Source organism: Rhinolophus hipposideros, assembly GCF_964194185.1.
Source record: "Rhinolophus hipposideros genome assembly, chromosome: 9".
NCBI classification, from domain to species: domain Eukaryota; kingdom Metazoa; phylum Chordata; class Mammalia; order Chiroptera; family Rhinolophidae; genus Rhinolophus; species Rhinolophus hipposideros.
Genome location: NC_138055.1, coordinates 42342406 through 42361397, shown reverse-complemented (window position 1 = coordinate 42361397; position 18992 = coordinate 42342406). Strand labels below are relative to the sequence as shown.

At 33.8% G+C, this 18992-nt stretch overlaps 1 protein-coding gene across 1 annotated transcript in view; it reads left to right on the top strand.

Moving 5' to 3' along the window:
- Window positions 1-18992, top strand: part of SYT10 (synaptotagmin 10) — a 63282-nt gene that overhangs the window by 1201 nt on the left and 43089 nt on the right. Inside the window, exon 2 of the mRNA XM_081061041.1 lies at window positions 15751-16108. Within this exon, the coding sequence (XP_080917167.1) occupies window positions 15751-16108 (358 nt within the window). The remainder of the gene's footprint in view (window positions 1-15750; window positions 16109-18992) is intronic.

Here is an 18992-nt window from a genome sequence, read left to right as displayed (position 1 = left end):
TGGGCCGCGTGGTTTCAAGAGCCCCTTGTGAGGGTCACTTGTTGCTTTGGGAGATAAACAAACACTGGTGTTAGGATTTTCAGCATCAGGCTGGAAAGTTGTCATTCCTTCTGTAGGGTCTTGTTTGTTCCCCTTTGCTTTGCTGTCGTTTGAGTCTCCTGCGGGTTTTTGCGGATTGAGGGTAGCCAGGGCAACAAGAGCTGGACCGCTAAACCCAGGGGAGCTGACTGTAAGAGCCCTGCGAGCTGGGAAGGAGGTGAAAAGGGCTCATAGAGTGACCCTCCATCACCACTAAAAACAAAGGGTGAGGGGATGGAGGTGAGAATAGATTTGGTTTAGCTTTTACATACCATTATTTGTATGGAATAGCTGCAGGGTTTTCTAATTCTCTGATCATGGCAACAGGAACCAAGAGAGGCTTCAGTCTGCACTTGGCAGAACCTGAAGAGGTGCTGCTGCTTGGACCCTGGAGCAGAATGATACATAATTGGTGCTATCCACATGCTGGGGACTTAAGACATTTTGTGCATAACCACAACAGAGTCTTTTCCATTTGTTCAGGAGGTGTTAAATTCCTGGGAATGTATGAAACTCAGCTATTACTAGAAGCAACGGGGTGAACAAGGTGTATGTGCATGCCATGTATATGGTTACTGAGCATGAGGCAATCGTCTGGTGTGTGATCTTGAAGTCCTCTGTGGTGACATTGGATAAAGTCTTCTGAAATGTGTTGGTGATTCACATGCTAAAAACTCAGAGAAGGGGTACAATGGAAGAAATGAGAGTATTTAAAGACCTGCTTTTGGTCATTTAGCAGTTGATACCGTGGAGAAAAAGATTAATTCCCCACCCCTTTGTGATCCTACACTAAGTGGTTTCTTAGATTGGCTGGTAATGAGGAAAATTTGTGAAAGTTAGAGACCAAATAGTACTAGCTTCTAAATCTTTGTAAATGCACAACTCTGTTAGCTTAAGGTAAAACACAGTATTGTATGAACTATAGAAAGTGTTCTGAGCTTGCCCTAAACACTAATTCCTTTTGTCATCCTAATTCCTTTTGGACTTTCCCTTGGGAACAAAAAGGGCACAGGTGGGATTAGTCTAAAATAAATACGTGAATATTTTTCTCCCCTTAAGGGAAAATATATACTATTCAAATGGCGTATTTGATTGAATATATATGAATATATATTGAATGGCTATCCCTAGAGAAGACCCTCTACTAGGTTGTATAGGAAATACAAAGTGCACAAGATTGCATTACATTTCCCATTTGTAAATCTATGCAATAGAAGTAAAAGACTTTAATCAGCAAATAAACTCCCAATATCATGATGTATCTATGAAGTAGATTCAAAGATTATTTACCAAAACTTTAATTATATTAATTAGCCACCCAGCTTCACATTGTGCTTTAAAGTAGATTTTCTTACAACTTACATACTCATGCCCCTTATTATGGGTCCCATAAGACCACTTTTGGTAGGTGATTCTTCTACTCACTTTTAATGAGGAACACATTATCGGTAGGAGGACATTAACATTGAGTGGTACAGCGGTTATGTACTTTGAACGTTAATCAGCACTGCCCAGATGGTGGTAGTTACTCTATGGTTGCAGTGACAATTGAAAGCTTTCAGATTGTGTATGTTTTTAGATTTCTTCACGTAGGGGAGAGGGAGAGAAATTCAGGTAATCCCGATGAAAGTCATTGTACATTAAAGAAGTTATGAATCACATATGTAAATAAGATATTATCCTACTAGTTTTTTAAATGCCAATAAAGAACAATCTTCACCATCCTCTTTAACAAAACCGCAGTAGCCGAAGCAGCATCAGTGATATGGACATTGAGAATCTGCCAATCAAGTTGACCAATTCCATATTTTCAGTAAATTTTTTCAGTAAACAGCTGCCAACACCAGTTAATTTATTCTTTTCAAATAGTTTATTACAGACATTATCGATGCCAACATCACTAGTACACTAGAAGGTTCATCCTGTGTAATTTTTAGAAAGTCAGATTTTTGCAATCTTTTTACCACTAATTCTCCCCCTCAAATAAGTGTGTCACCCACTAAATTCATCTTAATGCACAATATGATTTAAAACTAGAATGCTTAGGAAAAATACAAAACAATATATTGGTTTCAAATGTTATTTTTCAGATATACTGTGACTAAATATACAGAATAGTTTTGAACTGGAGTTGGGTTCATTTCAAGTCAGTCTTTAATTGCTGCTCCATATCCAAATGCTTATGAGGTTTTAGGAAACTACATGGTTTGAAAAGCATATCTCATAAATTATAGCTTATCAAAACGAAACCCACTTAAGCTCGCAGTCACATCACAATTGTAGAGACCTAAGCTTAATTTAAATATTTTAAATAGCCATTTAATTCGTCAATGTTTTAATTTTGCATTTTTACACTTTTAATTTGGGACTAAAAATTTTTAAATTGAAGTTTAAACAAATGTTTTCTAAATTCATACATCTGTGAATTTCTCAATGTGAGGATGAGTAGGTAGATAGCAAAGAATTTTATTGAAGTTACTTGACTACTCAGAAAAGAGCTGGCTAAGTAAAATTTAAAAATTACATTATGATTTTCCTCTGTGATTAAGGCAGTTTTAAGTCTATCATAAGGGCTTAAAATGAGTAAGCCCTTATAGTTTTTTTCTACAAACACAAAACAATGATTCATAGGTTTTTTTCTACAAACACAAAGTAATGATTATTTATAATTTTTATATCAATATACTGCTGAGTTTTGCACATTCTAATGATCGTATGAAGAATTACAACTTAGAAACATAGTGGAAATTTTTCCTTGAGACTTGTAGGTTTGGAAAAGAGTAACTGAACCACACACAGTGAATTCAGAACTATAGACCCATACGAAGAATGCAAGAATGCGTGAGAGGGTTTTGTCCTTCCTCCACATTGCCACTCCCTTGAAAAATGGCCGGCTTCTACTATTTCTAGTCTCATTTTTACTTAATCATCAATACATGTTGTGCTTGGTTTCATGTTCTCTAAAGGGAAATGGATGACTGTCTTCAAAGGCCATCCAGGTCTCAGCAAGCATTTATTTTTCTTAATTCTGAAACATCAGTATTTTGGCAGTATTGCCAGGATATTTTACTTTAACTTAACCTTTTTTTTCTTGTGACAAATTAAGATATTTCCCCATTAAGAATCTCTGAAATCTGATTCTTATAAGAGTGATTTTATGTGCAAAGTATATAGCTATGCACTTTATTCAAATCACATTTTCTTTTAAATCAAATTATCATTGTAATTTTGTTTTATGGAAAAAATTAGCCATTATTTGGGATAAAGCTGCATTCATTACAAGCTTTTTATTGTACAAAATTCTTACAGAAGACAAATACTATCATAAACGTTTAATAGAATTTCCAATGCCAATTAAAATGATCTATACTTGAAATGCAATTGTGTTCTTCCTTCCTGATCTACACTTTATTCTACTAATGATGTGCACATGAAGTCAATAGAATGTAAGCTTTTTGAGGACAGTGGTGTGTTTGCTGTTTTATCCTCATTGCTTAGAAAAATCTGTGGCTCTTAATATAATCTCAGTAAATATTTGTTGAACGAATGAAAGAATGAATAATTGAATTAATGAATTTGTCCTCAAGAAGCCTCATTTTCCTTATTTATAAAATGATGTATGCTATTTAATAATCTCCAAATCCCTTCTGAAAATAAATTGTATATATTTGTATCTTTGTGTCTCCAGTGTCTAATACAGTATCCTATGTAGATAAGCATCAAAATATTTAGTTTATGATAATGGCAGAAATTAGAGCACTTGAGGCATTTAAAATCCAGACTCTAATGAACCACATACTCATAAAAAAGCATTTAATATCCTGGCTAAATTTGTGTTGCATAATAAATGTATTGAATTTATTGAAGTTCTAGAGAAGAGGAAACGTCTGTTTAGTATATTCACTTACAATAGTAAAAGGAAAGCTTGTTAGTTTGCTTCAATAGAAAGTAGCTTGGACAAAAATGTCATTCAAATTGCTGTTAGTCATTCCAATTAAAACTAGAATCACTATTTTGCACTAGTGAAAACTAAGGCAGGAAAAGTTAGCAACTTCTCCTCAAATCACAACTAGTTAGTGATGGAGGTAGGACAAGAACTCCTTAGATTCTAAGTTCAGCAAAAAGTAGAAATAGGAAGAGATGCTGGGGGCATTCTTGGTGTTATAGGGCACTGGAACGATGTTTGTAAAGATAGGCTCTCAACTGTTTTTATACTGTTGGCTGAAATTAATGGCATATAGGAAGGTATCAATAAGATTTCTCAGTGTACAATTATGACCCAAACCTCAAACTTTCTTTTTATTAGATTTGCTGTCAACCAAATACAAGACACAATGTTTTTAATTTTTCTTACTTGAGTATATGCATGTATATGCACTTAAAATGCCTACAGCTAAGATTTTACTCATACTATTGGCCAAATAGAATTGATTTATTTCAACAGTAAAATCATGTAAAAGATTTTAGTGTGTTTTAAATGTACAACTTTGAGCTTATATAATTATAAATATAGCTCCTTTTATATGTTCATTTAAAAGCTTATAATGAAAGTAGATATTAAATTACCAGTTAAATTGTTTTTGTTAATTTTTAATTAGAAAATAATCCATTAAAATATCATTTGTTTTATTTTCCAGCCATATTTTGGCTATCTACATCAAGTAATTAACAATCCATGATATTAGTAAAATTCAGTACTATGAACATTGGAGACAAAATATTACAGTGGAAAAGAGCTGAGAGTCATCTGTTCAAAGATTCCAAAGTATGATTAGTATGAATGTATCAAAGAAAATTAGACCTCCTGATAGGGAGAGTTATTGTTAAAGGTTGGTATATTATTTTGCTTGTTTCTAATTATACAATACTAATTTCCTTTGTTGGTGGCATACTCAAAAATGATAATTACTTATCTTCTTTTGCTTATTTAATTTTTCAATTACGGGTTTTAATTATTTTTCTTTTTCAATTACAGTTAACATCCAATATTATATTAGTTTCATTATATTAGCATAGTGGTTAGATGTTTATGTAACTCACAAGATGCTCACTCCCAGTGCATAATATCCTTTATGGAATTTACTATGGTGGCCTCAGAGCTAGAAAGGTAGAATCATCCTGGGGTGGTTAGGGTGGGGGTGGGATGGAGTGGAGGAACTGATATTAATAACTTTTGTTTCATTCAGGTGTATCCATCCTGAGATGTGTTATGATCTACTGTCTAACATTCCATTATTGAATAGAGAACATTACAGTCAATTTTTAAAATCTTGTAAATGTCAGTTTGTTCATATGGCAGAATTATTTTAATCAAATAACTAGGACTCTTGTTTTCTCTTCCATGTTCCTTGTTCCCTTACTTCTATTTCAGTAGTCATAGATTTACAGGAATAGTGGATAAAAAAATATTAAAAAGCTTATTATTTCTGATATGTTTCAGTATGAGTTGTTAATGTATCTGAAAGGTGGTTTTAGCATTATGCTTTTATTCAGCAAATATTTATTGAGCACTTACTATGTGAAAGCCACTGTTCTAGATATTAAACCGTACTGGTGCCATTAATTAGATGTTGTGCGTAGTTGTTCAAGTTAACCTAAATGTAGAATTAATAGACGATCACAGATTATAAATTATTTACTCAGTAATGAGCATATGTAAAGATTATAAAAATTAATTTAGGTATTTGAATACCATATTGGGTACCATATTTTATACCACATTTGATTGAACCTGTGATACTATTGATTATAAGATGCACCAGTATCTTATATGATACCAAAAAAGAAAAAACAATGTTGCCAATTAAAGACTTGACACTTTCTTATTGCATAGAATTTTTATTTTATATTTATGGAGAGACCTCTGTTAAAGTTTAACTAGACATAGACTTTACATATCATATATCACACTTGTATAAATATAAAAAGGAAAGCATAATAAATAAATGGGTTAAAGTAGTTTTAAAATTAAAATTCTGAGTCTGAGTCTTCTGAATGGCCTTTTGATTCAGCATTGATGATGCCTTTGTTATTCCACTCAGTGTTGAACTCTGTGCCATCAAGAGTGCTGTCAAGAATGTTAATGATAGATTTTTTTTCCTTAGAAGAATTTATAAAAGATACAAAGGCCATTGGTGCTGTACTCTAAAGATACCTGTACAATTATTTGGAATGTGGGCAGTGTTGCCAAACTCATATGACACACTACCTTTCCTCACCCAATCCCAACAAAAGCTTGGCTTTTAGGGTTAAGGTTGTGTTTCACTGTTTTCTCCAGTATTTTCATCCAAGCCACTGAGTGATGATGCTTTTCCTTTAGCACATACACATACGGAGAAAACTATAACACCATTGCTCCCTTGTTCTTAGTGATTGTACTAAACCACTGATACTAAGGTATATTCTGATTTCAGAAAATGAAAGTGTTTAAAAATATGGATTTTATACTCAATTAAATGTAGTAGTCATGTAATTTTTTTTTTTTTTTACCATTGAAATTCTCAAGAAAGACAAAAGTCAATACAATTCAAATGGAAATTATCAGAAGCATTGATGCAGGGATACGTACAATTGAATGATTATGTGTTTGATTTGTAGATGAGGAAGAGACTGCTAGTTGTTTCCCAGTACTCACTTTTCCCTTCTATCTTACAGTAATAAAATCCTTTCTTTTTAAATGGCAAGTGACAGAATTAATTTAAAAATTAATTAAAAAATTAAAAGGACAGCTTTTCTCAGACTTCCTGTGGTTATGACTAAGTTTTCTTCATCAGAATGTTAGCAGCAGTGGTATGTACCACTTCTAGGTTGTGCCCTTACAATGAAGGGACATTCCCTCACCTTCCCTTGTCCCTTGTTATTCTTCCTCCATCCAGCTGCCTGGAATTTGGACCTGGAAACTTGCCATCTTGAACTTTAAGGAGAAGACAAAACCCTTCGAATAGCAAAGCGAAAATATAGAAGAAACCAAACGCTTTGAAACTAATGTATCTGCCCTGGCTTGCTTATACTGGGACAGTTACATGAGAGAGAAACAAACTTCTATGTTGTTTAAGTCACTATTAATTTGATCCCTTGTTATAGAAATCAGAATAATGGCTAATAATAATAATAATAATAATAATAATACCATATGCATACTATAAATAAGTTAACCTCAAAGATAATCCCAAATTTTCATCTTAGAGGCAGCTTACCTGAGCTTTTTTGAATATAAGTTGCTGATTTAAATTTTATTCCCATTCTTTCTTTATAAAATGATGCTATGTGCATGGTCTGTGCAGGCAACAATGGGAAACAACCAAAGAAACAAAAGGCTTGGAATATCCATGAAATAAATTATAATTCATGATTAATTATGGGACATTGCATTTTTGTACATTTTGAAAATTAACTAGAACTTTAAAATAAAAAAAATATGATACAGAAAGACATAGATAAGAGTATCAACTAAGGCTGTGGTAATTGGGAATTAAAAGCACACCAATTGGTCTATACAATTCTGTGTGATAATAGGCATCTGCATGGGTAGTCGGTAATTACACCTAACAGTTTTCACAAGCCACAGTGAATAGAACCATTCAAATGTTACTATAATCTGGTTTTACAGACATTAGCAAAGTTCTGCTTTACTAAAAGTTTCTGACCAGTTGGCATTTTTTGGCTTACTCTTTCCTGATAAGTGTTTTTTTTTCTGTTTTTCAGAACTGTGACTTTATTTTCAGATATTAAAACATGGTAAAAGAGTAAGATCTTTATAGAAAAAAACTGAGTCAGCGATATCTAGTCAGACAGATAAATAGTGGCAGAACAATGGTTATGCATATGTATGTAATCACACCAGAGTGTAAGCAATTTTAAACCTGATTATCTTGGAGCCTAATCTAATTTCTGTAAATTTCATTAACTCTTAGTCTAATCAAAATATAATAGGATGCATGCTATGTGATGTATTGCTATGTAATGGATTGCTTTTAATTATCCAAAGACATTGAAAATTTTGGTGAGAGAGATCTCACTCATCCAATTTGCCCATTGCAACGGGTAAATTCCAAGTTTATATGGAAAAGGTAAGCCATTCATATTCATCATCCTGGCCTCCCCATGGTTCGCCTCTTTCTTCCAATGATCTTCTTTTCTTCTCTACCTTACCTCTTTACTTTTATGATCATGCCCAAACACTTGTTATTATGCTGAACAATGCTATCTTAGCATTATAAATTCAAACATCTCAACCCTCAACCTAAAGGTCTGATGCTTTCATCTTTCTTGTGTAGAAACTCCAAAGCATTCACCTGTCTTCTCTGTGAATTCCCGCTCAGTAAATATGGCATCATATTTATGATGCATCCTTCCTCATTGTAATTACTTTCTCTTCTGAGGTTTATCACATTCTCCTGGGGGAGAGAGGGACCTCACTGATGGACAAATCTCCTTCAGTTCCTACCCCAAAGCAGGCAGACTGATATCACTCTATTATAGTATTGAATTTCAAAAGAACTCTCAATTCTGACAAGACAGCCGATGTTTTCCTATCAATTTTCTTCTCTACAGTTCCCTAACTCCCACTTTGGATAGAAAAGACTACTTGTAAACAAGAATTTACTTGACTTCTTACCCAAACGCCAATAAGCTCACCAGATTCCCAAACCATCCTCTTTTTCTTACAGAGGAAAAAGTGATCCAATCCTTTCACCTTGCCCATCCATTGTCACCTTTAAGGGCCTTCACTATTAATTATTCACACTGCTAAACTTTCTATTGCTTCTTGTCTAATCATTTCTTCCCATACATTTCAAAACATATTTAAGTATTGCACATCTTAATACAAACACCTTCATCAACTCCATGTGCTACTCTAGTTATTGCTCTTGCTCCCCTCCTTTCCTAAATCCGGTTTCCTGAAGGAATTATCTACTTTTAATAGAATTCACTTCCTTACTCCCATTCATTAACCAAACTGCATTAATCTAATTAAAAGTTTCACTAGTCTCATCAAATTTACTAAAGATCTACTTCTTAAAGTTAGTGGTTATTTGTCAACCCTTGGTTTTTTAAATTTTTCTTTTTTTTGGTTACTGTTGACATTCAATATTGTTTTATATTAGTTTCAAGTATAGAGTGTAGTGGTTGGACATTAATTTATGCAGTGATCCCCCTGATTAGTCTAGTACCCATCTGGCACTGTACATAGTTGTTGCAACATTATTGACTATTGACATATTCTCTATGCTGCACATCCCTGAGACTATTTTGTAACTACCAATTTGTATTTCTTAATCCCTTCATCTTTTACACCTAACCCCTCCCCTCTGGCAACCATCAGTTTGTTCTATGTATCCAAAACACTAATTTGAAAAGATGTATACACCCCTATGTTCACTGCAGCACTATTTATAATAGCCAAGATATGGAAGCAACCCAAGTGCCCATCAATAGATGATTGTATAAATATGTGCTACATATGTCCAGTGGAATATTACTCGGCCATAAAAAAAAGAATGAAATCTTACCATTTGCAACAACATGGATGGACCTAGAGCAGGGGTGTCCAAACTTTTTTCAATGTCTTTCACCAAGGGCCATATTCGGTAAAATACACAAACAGCTGGGCCACTCACTCGAGGTGATAGTACGTATTCCCTCACCTGGTTTATTTAAGTAAACTAAATATATTTTTGGAATTTGTTGCGGGCCAATTAAAAATGGATTGTGGGCCACAGTTGGCCCGTGGGCCGCATTTTGGACACCCCTGACCTAGAAAGTATTATGCTAAGTGACATAAATCAGATTGAGAAAGTCAACCCTTAACTTTTTATACTGTTGACCACTTCTTAAAATATTCTCCAAATTTCTGTAAAAACACATTGACCTGACTTTTAAAAATACTTTTCCTTCTACTCTTTCTCAGTCTTTTATGCATTCAGGCACTTTGTTGCTTAAAGTTAATAATACTTTAAATTCAGAGGGTGCCAAAAAATGCAAAAAAAGTATACACATTTTAAGAAAGGAAAAAACTATTAAAATTGTAATACTTAGTATATACCAATAATAAAACATGAATACAAGTCACATTTGACTTATGTAACTACAAGAGATGCTCAAAATTGTTACCATCAGTGTCCAGACACTTCTGATTATGGCGAACTACTGCCTGAGCAATGTTGACCAAAGTGTCCACTTTTATACATATTTTTGGCACTCCTGGTATTGGTGTACATGAATATTTTAAGTAGTGGTCAATAGTATAAAAAGTTAAGTGTTGACTTTCTCAATCTGACTTATGTCACTTAGCATAATAGCATAATTGGTGCACCCTCCCGGTATTGGTGCACTCCCGGGATTCTGTGGAGAAGCTTTTATCTTCTTTTTCATGGATTCAGATTCCACTTTAAGGAAGTCCTTCAATTTTATCTTGAGTCGCAGTCATGTGTGACCAACAGTTTACTCAAAATTTCTACTTGCATAACCACAAGTACTGCAGACTCAGTACGGCCCAAACTGAAATCATGATCTTCCTTATTTTATCATCCTGTTTGTCTCCCAAAGTGTCAGATTCTTCAGTCTTCACACTCCTTCACTACAGCTTTGACTTCCCAACTATCTCCAAAATCTGTTCTTTTGCCCATTTCAGAAACCCTCTTTTGGAGTGACTATAATCTCTCATGTGGGTAATTTATAATCTGTTAACAAGTTTTCCCTCTTCAAGTCTGGCTTCCACTCAGATCTTCTCCCTAACCAGAGTGTTATGTCTGAAAAGGGTATCTGACCATTTCAATATCTGACTTAAAAATGCTTTGGGGACTACTTATTTTTTCCTTTGAACTAAGTCCAAATTCATAACATTCTTTATGTTATGGTTAAAAATGTTGAATCAAAATCATAAAAGAATCATTTAAAACAGGGGTGTCCAAACTGCGGCCTGCGGGCCAACTGCGTCCCATAATCCATTTTTAATTGGCCCGTAGCAAATTCCAAAAATATATTTAGTTTACTTAGATAAACCAGGTGAGGCAATATATACTTCATCTCGAGTAAGTGGCCCAGCTGTTTGTGTATTTTCCCGCATATGGCCCTTGGTGAAAAACGTTGAAAACAGTTTGGACACCCCTGATTTAAAACATTTTGATGACTTCGTAAATTCCTCCAGTCCTCCCTTTATCTTTTGATAGATTCTTTTTTATTTTGTTAAACAAATTTTGTTGAAAACAATTGTCATAAAGATCTAAGTGTTAAACAGTTGTTTTGTTTTTTAATGTTTTTAATGATTAATAATTGCAAGGAATGTAAAAATGTATAAAATATAAGGAGCTTGTTTTTATAATTTTATTTTTATTTTTTAGGATACAATTTTAATGATTCCTTCTTTTGTTGCTCTTGCTTTATGTTTCTAATGGAAGGGTGTACAAGATAGGAATAATCACTCCTATCCCTAGGAAGTGACTTACCTGTTTCCCTCTTCTTTGAGGTGTAAGCTTCATAACCTCAGGAAACAAATACTCTATTCCATGTAGTAATTTTACAGGGTCGAGGCCTCATGGAGAACACCTGTGGTGTCCAGCCAGGCACGTATGGGCAAGTCCAGTTAATTCAAGGTGACATATTAAAAAGTTCACATTCTGATAGACCTAAGCTGATAGTCCCTTAGTATTTCAATTGTTTGTTGCCTGCTTGAATACCATGTCTATCTCTCAGTTATTCTGAGCACAAATGGGTAGGAAAATGGAATGTTACTTATTAGCTTCCTAAATATTCCTATTTACTTAGAAATGTTGTCTCCATTATAAACAAATGCATTCTTTTCAGTGCCAGATATCCTCAAAAGATTAGTCTCTCCTCTTCTTACTAATCTGTGACTCAACATTCAATCCATACCCAATCCATACCTTTGCCTCTTTTCCACTTGGCATTCCTGTTGAAGAAAAATAGTTAATCATGATACCAACCCATTGTTGCACTTATGCAGATAACAATGTTAAATACTTCATATACATTTCCTCATTTAAACTTCACAACATTCTTATTAAATAAATATAAACATCCCTCTTTTACTGAGGCTCTTAAAGCCTAAATAGTGTGCCCAAAGTCACATAGTAGGGGAGCTGACATTTGAATCCAGGCCTAAAGTGTTCCACAGTAGAAGCTATGTTATTACTACCTTCCTAGTAAGAAGATTTCTACATATTCCCTCTAGATCACTCAGCTTTTAGTCATCCAGCCACCTTGAAATCCACAGACATTTGAGTGCCTTTCTAAATAAGTCTCAAAATATGTATTCAGTGGCTTCATAAACAACATTTTTGACTATATGATATATACTACACACTAAAAATAAAAAGGTGAATAAATTTGGTTTTTGCTCTGAAAGATCTTGGAGGAGAGTATTGGTAGGATGATAAGCAAAATAACTACAGATCCATAACTCCTTATCAGCAATTATAAAACCTCAAACCCTGAAAACTACATTATTTTGTAAATTATGACAATTTGGCGTTAACACTGTACCTAAGTTGGCATTAAGCTACATACAGTTTTCAGTGATCCTACTCAACGTAAATAATTCATACATTTTATTACAGATATATTAATGTGTTTGGTTATTGAATGTTATCCCAGATAATATGTGCTATATTACTTTTCTAATATCCAAAACAAAATAATAATTTTTGAAACACATCGTGTATCAAAAGTGTGGGATAAAGGATTATATGTCAATTAATTATTATAATACGAGTGTTACAGTGGTGGGTGCGCTTTAAAAGTCCATTAGAAATATACATTTCTAATATATTCAGAAATAGAAGAGGCAGAGAGAGCTTTATGGAAGAGGTACTATTGTATCTGATTATTGAAGGATGAATACAAATTTGCCAGGCAACCAAACAGAAAGAGAAAATGCACTGGCACTACATGTAACAGCCTGAGCAAAATCATGAGCATATTGGTGTGGTCACAGTAAGGAGGATAGGTAAGAGAAGAGCAGAAGAATGAAGCTGGATCAATAGTCGGGGTCCAATCCCAAAGATGCTGTGGAGCGCCATGCAAAGTTGGATTTGCCCCCAGATGGCTAAGAGGATCTAGAAGTATGTTAGGCTAAGAGAGCTACCATGGTGACGAGGGCATGATCTGGTTTCTACCTGTTACCCTGTTAGTGATAGCATAACCTTTCAGTTTCAGAACTAACTTGGTTTGGGCGAAATATTTTATGGTCCCCTAAATGATAGAACCAGATATTGATTTTAGAAAGAAAATTGTCAAGAGAAGTGAAGATGGAACTAGGGTCAGAGATTTTTTTCCTCAGGGCTTTGTCCTAAAGTGAAAACAACCTTATGAATGCCAAAGCCCATCACTTAGGAATAGTGACATAAGAATTTCATAAATATTTTGTGGCTGGCGTATAGAAAGTAATGTAATGCCTGACCTCCATTAGTAAGAAGGGAGGAATTTTCAGTTATAGACTGAAAACTATTTCCCTCCTTTCCCCATCCCCACATTGTCCTGCAGTTGTTTTATATCTTGGCTTTTATCTCCAACTGGGTAGAAGTTAAACTGTTGAAAAGTTAGTTGACTTGGAATATTCAAAAAAATATAATGTAAATGGTGCTGAAAGTACATGAAGATTATGAAGCCATAATTGTATTTATTCCTCCATTTAAAAATAATAATCAGGAGACACTAATTTTATACTTTTCACCCTTTTTTTTAAGTTACAGTGCTCATGAAAAATAAAAAGTAAAAATGAACTGCAAAGTAATAAAATATGATCACACATTTCTTACCAATGGAATATAAATGGGAAATATATTCAAGGGTTTTTTTGTTTTTTAGTAAGCAAAACTGAAGGAAAATACTAATGTCTCTATCACAGCATGTCAAAATTAATTTTTATCCTTATAAGTAGCAATAAAAACTTGGAATTATTTCAATTTCTGAATGGATTTCCATTAGCTACAAATTAGGAGTTTAAACAAAACCATTTCATCTTACCAATCAGGGAACTGTAAATTAAAACAAGGTATCATTTCCCCCCTCAAATCAGTGAAAAGCAAAGTACAACAATATTTCTCAGAGGTTGTAGGAACTGGCAAACTCATGTGATGTCTTCATTACAGCCACTGGGGTATATTTTGGAAACATCTAGTAAAACTATGTGCATAACCTATGATCTTGCCATTCTATTCCTAGAAATGAACCTTAGAGAAACATTCACAAATATGCACAAGGAAAAGGTGTAAGGATGTTCTTTGTAACTATGTCGCAATAGCAAAACATTGAGCATAATCTAAATATCCATCATGACGAAGAGTTAGGGAATACTATGTGACATGAAGTTAGACCTCAGCTATTGAAGAATAAAAAAGTAAAATAAATTGATACATTGTTAACTGAAATCTATATTCAAATTTCCTTAGTTTTTAACTAATATCTTTTTTCTATTCCAGGATTCCATCTAGGATAACACATTGCATTTAGTTGTCATGTCTTCTTAGTCTCTTCTTGGCTGTGACAGTTTCTCAAATTTCATTTAATTTATTTTTTATGACCTTGACATTTTTGAAGAGTTCTGGTCAAGTATTTTGTAGAATGCCCTCCTACTGAAATTTGTCTTATATTTTTCTAATGATTAGACTCGGGTTATGGGTTTGGGGGAGGAAGACCACAGAGGTAAAATATCATTTCCATTACATCATATCAACTGTACATACTATCAATATGATTCATCCCTGTTGATGTTCACCTTGATCATCTGGCTGAGGTTTCTCAACTGCAAAGTTATCCTTTTTTAATCTTTTCCCATACTGTATTCTTTGGGAGAAAATTATTCTGTGTAGCCAACCTTTAATGAGTAGGGACCTGTGCCCCACCTCCTGGACGGCAAAGTGTCTACGTAAATTGTTTGGAATTCTTCTACATGAGAGATTTGTTGCTTCTCTCCCATTTATTTATTTACTCAGTCTTATTTTTTTACTATATTCCTTTGACTCTAAATATCTGTCATTTTACATAATGAGTATATATTACATAACAAATATAATGAGTATATAGTAATTTTGTGATTGTTTTGAAATAAGAATGTTTTAGTGCTACTTAGATAACAAATCATTAATTTTGGACTTTGGAAATTAGGAGCATGCAAGGTTATCAGACAATGGAGTTTGAAAATACAGCTAACAGTGCACACATTCTATATTAGTAATATGTTATTCTCATTTAAACTATAAAAAATGTTTTACACAAATATTTAATATCATTCCCTGCTCAAAGAGTGAGAAGGTTGCATCTTTAGATCACAGAGAAGCAAATAGAAGCCTCATGTGTATAAAGTTTCTGAGTTTCTTAAGCGTCATGACTTCGTGGCAGGTTATAAGTTGCCAGCCTTCACTTTGCAAACTCTTGGGCCCCTTGTAGTGTCCTTAGAAATAATATGCCTATATCACACTTTTCCTGTATATAACCAGAAACTTTTCTTGGGATGGGATTTTTCAAATATCTCCTTTGAGAATTTTCTGACATAATTGCTAATTATTCCTCCCTATGAAACTAACTTAAAATTAAATTTTTGAAACTAAATGAGGAAGCTGTTATTATAATGTAAAATTATCTGACCATTTCTGCTCTTCTATGTATGTTGTCAGTGAATTAATATTTTTTTTACATTGTAATTTCTTCCAGATATTTCAGTCAGCTTGTTAGCAGTTGTTGTCAGCTTTTGTGGCCTGGCCTTGTTGGTCGTCTCACTTTTTGTCTTCTGGAAGTTGTGCTGGCCTTGCTGGAAGAGCAAACCTGTGACTTCCAACATCAGTACTCTTCCACAGAGCGCTTCAAGTGCTCCAACTGAAGTTTTTGAGACTGAAGAGAAAAAAGAGGTGAAAGAAAATGGAAAGCCAGCGCTAAAAGCTATTGAGCCTGCAATAAAAATCAGCCACACTTCCCCTGATATCCCAGCAGAAGTTCAAACGGCTTTAAAAGAACATTTAATTAAGCATGCACGTGTGCAAAGACAAACTACTGAGCCTACATCTTCATCCCGGTAAGGAAAGACCAAATATATAAAGTTTTGTGTGTGTGTGTGTGTGTGTGTGTGTGTGTTGTGATTTCATAACAGAAAAACTGAGGTGGGAAAAAAGAAAAGACAAACAGGAGAAATGAGAAACATACAAGAAACAAATAAATAAGGACGGAATGGATCAGACAGATTATTATTTATTGACTCTTGAAATATCATTAACTGATAGCTGCTGCTTATACTCTTTCAATTTAGTATATTTCAACCAATAAATATTGAGAAAACAGACATATCATTAAATCATCTAGAAGTTCACCATCAAATCCTATTAACAGAGATTGATGTTTAGTCTACAATTGTTTAGCACCGACACCATAAGCATGGAACCGCTGAAAAATTCTGTTGCTTCTTTGAACTCACATAGAACATACTCTTGAACTGGGCAAAGTATGATAACAGAGCTTTGGTGAATGCCATGTGTGTACCAAGTAGTATACATAAAAAGAAGATACTTTTTAACTCAGCCTGGAAAAATCAGCAAAGGTTGCTTGAATGAAAATAATTTGCCATAGTGTATTTCTAACTGTGTTAACTGTAAAGCAAAAAGAGAATCTTGTTAAGAGTCATTTTTTTATTTCTGCTAAGTATGGTCTTCAATCCTTATAATGAACAACAACATGATAGTAACAGTTTTTCTTTGGTTCCCAAAAGTTGCAACTAGTTTTACCTTAGGGCAAGGTGAAATCAATGGTATTGGGTGGTAAATTGCTAATTAACTGACTTCCTAATCTTATCTTTCTACCTCTCTAAATTGAAGGTGCATCCATGCTTTCTGACATGACGTGCTTTTGTGGGTATAGACATCTGTCAAACTGAAAAACTGTGCATAGGTTGTGTTTGCTACTAGGATTGAAAGAATATTCAATGTATCTTTGATGAAATAAAAAAGGACTGTATCCATCAATAAGTCCTCTTCTTCCTGAAATAAATTCCAGAGGTATAAGTAAGAGTAATTATTATTTGGGGGGATAACGAACTTGGGGATAAGGAAGGAAGATGGATGGGGGTATCTTTTCCATGTTATACTTTTCTATGCTATTTAAATTTTATAATCAAAGTATGCCTCATATTGAGTTATTATTTTGACAAGTTTTCCTGAGTAGTGGCATTTAGGGTGATTTTTAATTTTTTTATAATTTTTATGTAATGTGACCTAATATATATGTTAAGTTAAATTTATTTATTATGGATATTGAACTGTAAAATAATTATCCCATGTGCCACTTTTTTTTAATGTCTACAGGTAAAAACATTTTGAAATGATCTCAGGTGGTTACCTTACTATCACTACTATCATCCCTGCAAATTGTGGCCACATCTTACATTTAATAAAGCCTTAAGACACTTAGAAATTCAGGGTAAAAATGTTCAATTAATCTAAAAACATTTTAAAAATATTAACAACAGTTATGAGTGTATATGAGCTCTTTAGTCTTCAGCATTATGTAACTCTTTTAGTTGATGATTATACCCTATGTAAGGACACTCAATTAATGAAGACAAATTGAGGTAAGCTATGAAAATAGCTTGGCTTTCTCTGCGCAAGTGTTTTTCTGGAAACCACAGAAAAGCAAAATACTGTCTCCAAAATATTGTCTGTTGAATGTAAAGAGACATCTTATCTGATTATCCTTAGCTAGAGGAGAATGAAAGAATACATACTGAAAATACATGTGTGAAGACTTGGGCATGGATGCAAAATTGGTTTCTAGAAATAATATATAGTAGGAATGAAGGCATATCATTCAAGCTCTGGATTTCTCAGTAATTATCTGAACTTGAATAAATCAGAAAAAAATGTTTTGTCTCAGTCTTAAAAAACAAAAACAAATATATCTTATATTTTCTAAGATAAAAAGTAGAACACAAATTTATAGTTTTGCTAGCACTTTGATATCATTTCCTCTGCCTCTTTGAATTTTCTTGTTTACATGAGAGACTGGGAAAAAAAGAAAATAAATATTATTTTTGAGGGCTTGTAATTTACTCACTATGCCAGGCACTCTTCCTGCAAATCCTCCAGCAACCTGCGTAAGTAATTATTATTAATTATCCCCATTACTTGTGAATTAACTGAAGGCCAGAGACATTAAAAAATCCACCCAAAGTCATGCAGCTGGCAAGAGTTAGAATCAAATTTATCTAGATTGATGAAAAATATTTTAAGCATTAAAGCCAAGGGAATATAGTTTTTCGCAACAAATATGTTAGTTATAAGTCTGCTGAGGACAGGTAGTTTGGAGGATGGAGAATGGGGACATCCTTCTGCTTATTTTACTCAGTTAGAAATACGGAATTATATGTGGCTATCATGATTGACTAGAGTCATGATGTTAATCTTTTTGGCCTTCGGATAAATTCCTTGCAGAAAATGATTATTCCTAGTTCTCAAAAACCCTAATCTACATTAATTACTTCATCATACCAGAAATTGCCTTTATAGAGAGAGGAAGAGGAAATTGCTGAGTTCATTATGCAGTCCACTTGGACACAGAGATCAAGGGTACATTATTATACATTAGATTATTCTGCTAAAATGCTAACTTTCACTGACATGTAGCAAAATCAAAGCACACACACACACATTACACAATAAATTGAATTTTAATGCGTGGTTTTCTCACCTTATTGGGATATCCAAACTCTAGTCTATTGTTGAGACTCCTCTTTATTTGGCTTAGGCCATAGATGGCAAACATACTCTTTAAAGTTTTATTTGTCTCTGTACTTAAATAACATCCTGATTGGTCCAGAAGTTCCCAGCATTGCTGGGAAATGCCATAGTTTTTAAGTTCTCATCTACCTTTCCAAATACCTGGACTTTTGGTCCCATCAGCCTGCCAGGCAT